Genomic DNA, 3,914 nt, shown 5'->3' on the forward strand with positions numbered 1-3,914 from the left:
CCATTTATAGCTGGGCCCTTTGGTCTGGGGTGCCCTGGGGTCTGGTAACCTACAACAGACTAATTCAGGAGCCAGGGCTACTTGCGTGGGACAGGGGCCCTCTCCTAGTGGCTGGGGCAGGGAGCCGTTTGGTACCTGAGCACCTGATCCAAGGTGCCGGCAGGGAATGGGTCTGGTGGGTCTCAGCCCAGTTCCTTCTGCCCAGGTGCCCACATTAAACTGCCCCCCACTGTTGCTAACTGTCCCCCCTGCCCCCCCCCCATTGGCTCTCCTGGATGGGATGGGTCCCAGTGACTGAATTCGGCACACCCCGGGGGCAGAGCAGGGGGATGTCTGTACAGTGCAGCGCTTAGGCAATGCCTCCAAGTCTCCGGGGCTGGCGATTCAACTTTCACCAGCAGCCACCATGAGGGCAGAGGAACGTGAAACCTGCTGCGCGGCTTTGGTCTCCGTGTCAGGCCTGACCGTGTGTCGTGGCTGGCAGACGGGCCTGTAGGTGGGCTAGGGTGCACCCTCCCCCTGCCTTGCGTGTTGCTCTCCCTGATGGGTCATGGCCAGGGGGTCTCGGGGGGGGGGCGGGGAGGGGGACTCTAACACCCCGTCTCTGGGAGTCTGGCGGTAGTGGGCACTGGTTGCCACAGGCTGGGATTGGGGGAGACGTGTTCACGCCATGCTCTTGCCCAGCCCCTGACCGCCTTCTGTGTCCTTGTGTTTCAGGAGTGCAGTGGCCTCGGGGAGATGCCCGGCTCCTTCGTGCCCACAGTCACTGCCATAACGACTAGCCAGGACCTGCAGTGGTTGGTACAGCCCACTCTGATCTCTTCCATGGCCCAGTCGCAGCCTCAGGGCCAACAGATGTCTCACCAGCAGCCACCACCTGCAGTGGACCCCTATGACCTGCCCGGGACCAGCTATTCCACCCCGGGGATGGGCGCCTACAGCGCTGGCCCCTCGACAGCCGGAGCCGCCGCCCCATCGCCCAGCTCTGCTCGGGCTCGGCCCCGGAGGACACGGGAGGAAACGGTGAGCTGGGCGGACTTGGGGGACATTCTTCTTCTGTCGAACTTCCTCTGGGGCATCAGCAATGAGGTTACTAACTCCATCACTTACCCCCCTCTCCGTGCCCCCTGCCCGGAGGTGGGGAACCTGGCATCTGCGAGCCTGGCGAGTGGGAACCGCACCCAGCCATGTAGGGCACCCACGCCACCAGCTCGGCTCCTCGGCCTGCCTGGCAGGGTTGAGTGGGCACGGGGGGGGGGCAGCATAATGGGGGGGAGGGCGCTGCCCGTCCCAAGGCGAGATGTCTGGGGGCTGCACCGGGCAGAGTGATGTGGCTGAAGTCTGGCTCAGCTGCGCCCCCAAAGTGGGGAGGAGCCATAGGACTCCTTCCCCAGCTGGCATAACCCAGTGATTCCTGCTGCTCTGATGCAGGCTGCAGGGCCTTAGCAAATCGGGTATGGATACGGAGTGTACAGTCCCCTGGGAACGAGAGCTGGTCTCCCCCAGCGGCTGTCTAGTAGCTGAGAGCTTGGTGCGGTTCCTAGCCAGACGGGGATCCCCATGGTGGGTGGGGAAGGGAGGGGGATCAGGATAGAGGCCACAGACTGCACTGGTGCGTAGGCAGAGCTCCCCATAACATGGGGCTGAGGGAGGCCCTGAACACGGAGGGGTGGGGCTGGGCTACCTGGCCTTGCTGCATGAGAGGGTAGGTGGGCAGGGCCCTGGGCCAGAGCCCCTGGCTGACCAGCCCCCTTGGTTCTTGCAGCTGACGCCGGAGGAGGAGGAGAAGCGACGCGTCCGCAGGGAGAGGAACAAGCTGGCAGCGGCCAAGTGCCGGAACCGGCGCCGGGAGCTGACGGACCGACTCCAGGCGGTGAGTGCTCACGTGGCCCCTTCCCGTGGCTATGCCGCCGCCGCACACAGCACAGGTGCAGGGTGGGGCTAGCGGCAAGCTCCCTCCCTGCCCATGCCCAGAACAGCAGTGGTGGCTCCCTGTTCTGGTCCTGCAGCTGTCTGGGTGCTAGCATGGCAGCTTGGGGCAAGCGCCTGGGCAGGGTGGTCCTCCCAGGGCCCTTTGCTGGGGGCGGAGACAGTCTGGTGGGGGCGGGGCACAGTCTAGGCCTGCCACCTCCGAGGTACAAAAAGCAGGACATCCAGGATGATCGTGACCCTGGGCACCATTCCAGGTGCCCCAGGGCAGCTACCTCCCACAAGGGACGGTCCTGGGAATCGCTGGCTGGGTGGCAGCTTTAGCTCCGTCTCCCCGATTAAGGCCTGGTCTACACTACGGGATTAATTCGGATTTAGCAGCGTTAATCCGAATTAACCCTTCACCCGTCCACACTACAGAGCCAGTTAATTCGAATTAAAGGGCCCTTTAAATCGATTTCTGTACTCCACCTCGACGAACGGAGTAGAGCCTAAATCGATTTTGTTAATTCGAATTAGGGTTAGTGTGGCCGCACACCACCGAATTACTGTGGTTAAAAACCGAATTAAGGTGCTTAGTGTGGCCGCGCACAATCGAATTTATACAACCTGTTTCCCAAATTCGAATTATCTAAATTCGGATTAATCCTGTAGTGTAGACATACCCTAAGGCAGAACAGCCCCTTGAAGTGGCAGGCGTGGCCCTGCCAGTGCCGGGCGCATCGTGCTGCTGCTGCTTGTGCCACGGTGCGTCTCTCGTTTGCCGGCTCCAGGGAGGGGAGCTGTGCCGGGAACGGGGGGGTAATAGTGTGGCGGGGGGCGGAAGGAGGGTTTTGACGCTTCGCTGGGTCTACAGTGCTCTGCGGCCCGGGGGTTGGCCGCGAGGGGGTGGCTTGGGGCATCGGGGCGCTGACCCCCGGGGAGGGGGCTGTGTGTGTGGAGCGGACTCCCAGGCTGGCCTAGCTTGGGGCCCGTAGCCCTGTTCTTCCTGGCCCTGCTGACCCTGGCTCCCCCTCCCCCCCAGGAGACCGACCAGCTGGAGGAAGAGAAGGCAGGGCTGGAGTCCGAGATCGCGGAGCTGCAGAAGGAGAAAGAGCGCCTGGAATTTGTCCTCGTGGCGCACAAACCCGGCTGCAAAATCCCTTACGAGGACATGCCCGAGCTGGGCGGCCAGCCCGGCCCGTCGACGGAGGTGAGCTCTCTGGGGATGCCCGTCAAGGACGACCCGTTCGGGCCAGCCGCCTACCCGTCTGTGCCCCTCCACTACCAGCAGAGCCTCGGCGTGCCGGCGCCAGGCGCGGCGGGCCCAGCGGAGGTAGCGTTTTCTAGTTCTTACTTTACACATGGTGAGCTGCTGAGCGCCCCGTACCCTGTTAACCCTTCATATACATCTTCGTTTGTGTTCACCTACCCAGAGGGATCTACCTGCGGAGCCACACACCAGCGGAACAGCAGCAGCGACCACTCCTCGGACTCCTTGAATTCTCCCTCGCTACTGGCTTTGTGAAACACAAACCAAACAAAGCCAATCAAACCCGCCCATGCAAACGGGGGGGGGTGTGTGTGTGCGCGCGGGGGACACGCTGCAAACGGACAGCCCGCAGCCTGCAGCCGTCTGTGCCATTAGTTAACTGAGGGGACCCCTCCCCACCCCCTCCCTTGCTGACGCTGTCGGGGACTTGGTTTTAATCTGGCTGGAGGAGCAGGAAGCTTCGGCACCGCCGCTTTGAGCCGGGATGGATTGTGGAGCTCGGCCTGGCTCGCGGGGGCTGAGCCTCGTCTGTCTGTGGGCTAGTCTGGCGGGGCTGGGGGCAGCAGATTGTGCGGCGTCCCCTCCCCCACCACCTACTGTGAGCAGCTGACCAAGGGACGGGACCTTGGGGGGAGCGGGCTGGGCTTGGGGGTTGGTTCCCCCCCTCTCCCATTGGGCCGCTCTGGCCTGTCGCCCTGCATTGACTCACTTCCAAAATACGCCCCCCCCCCAC

General features: G+C 63.3%; 1 protein-coding gene across 1 annotated transcript; it reads left to right on the forward strand.

Annotated features, from left to right (window-relative positions):
* Nucleotides 1-720: 720 nt before the first annotated feature.
* FOSB (FosB proto-oncogene, AP-1 transcription factor subunit) lies at nt 721-3,685 on the forward strand. Its single transcript, XM_026658863.2, has 3 exons — nt 721-1,023; nt 1,766-1,873; nt 2,954-3,685. The coding sequence occupies exons 1-3, from the start codon at nt 739-741 to the stop codon at nt 3,434-3,436; spliced, it is 876 nt and encodes a 291-aa protein (XP_026514648.1). The 5' UTR covers nt 721-738; the 3' UTR covers nt 3,437-3,685.
* Nucleotides 3,686-3,914: the final 229 nt, after the last annotated feature.

Source organism: Terrapene carolina, unplaced genomic scaffold (genome assembly GCF_002925995.2).
Source record: "Terrapene carolina triunguis isolate 2854851 unplaced genomic scaffold, T_m_triunguis-2.0 Scaffold517, whole genome shotgun sequence".
Taxonomy (NCBI): domain Eukaryota; kingdom Metazoa; phylum Chordata; order Testudines; family Emydidae; genus Terrapene; species Terrapene triunguis.

What these genes read in the sequence shown, in the direction of transcription:
- FOSB (XM_026658863.2), top strand. Translation starts at nt 739, where the DNA reads ATGCCCGGCTCCTTCGTGCCCACAGTCACTGCCATAACGACTAGCCAG. An exon ending in GGAGGACACGGGAGGAAACG is followed by an intron (nt 1,024 to 1,765) that starts GTGAGCTGGGCG and finishes TGGTTCTTGCAG; the next exon opens with CTGACGCCGGAGGAGGAGGA. An exon ending in TGACGGACCGACTCCAGGCG is followed by an intron (nt 1,874 to 2,953) that starts GTGAGTGCTCAC and finishes CCTCCCCCCCAG; the next exon opens with GAGACCGACCAGCTGGAGGA.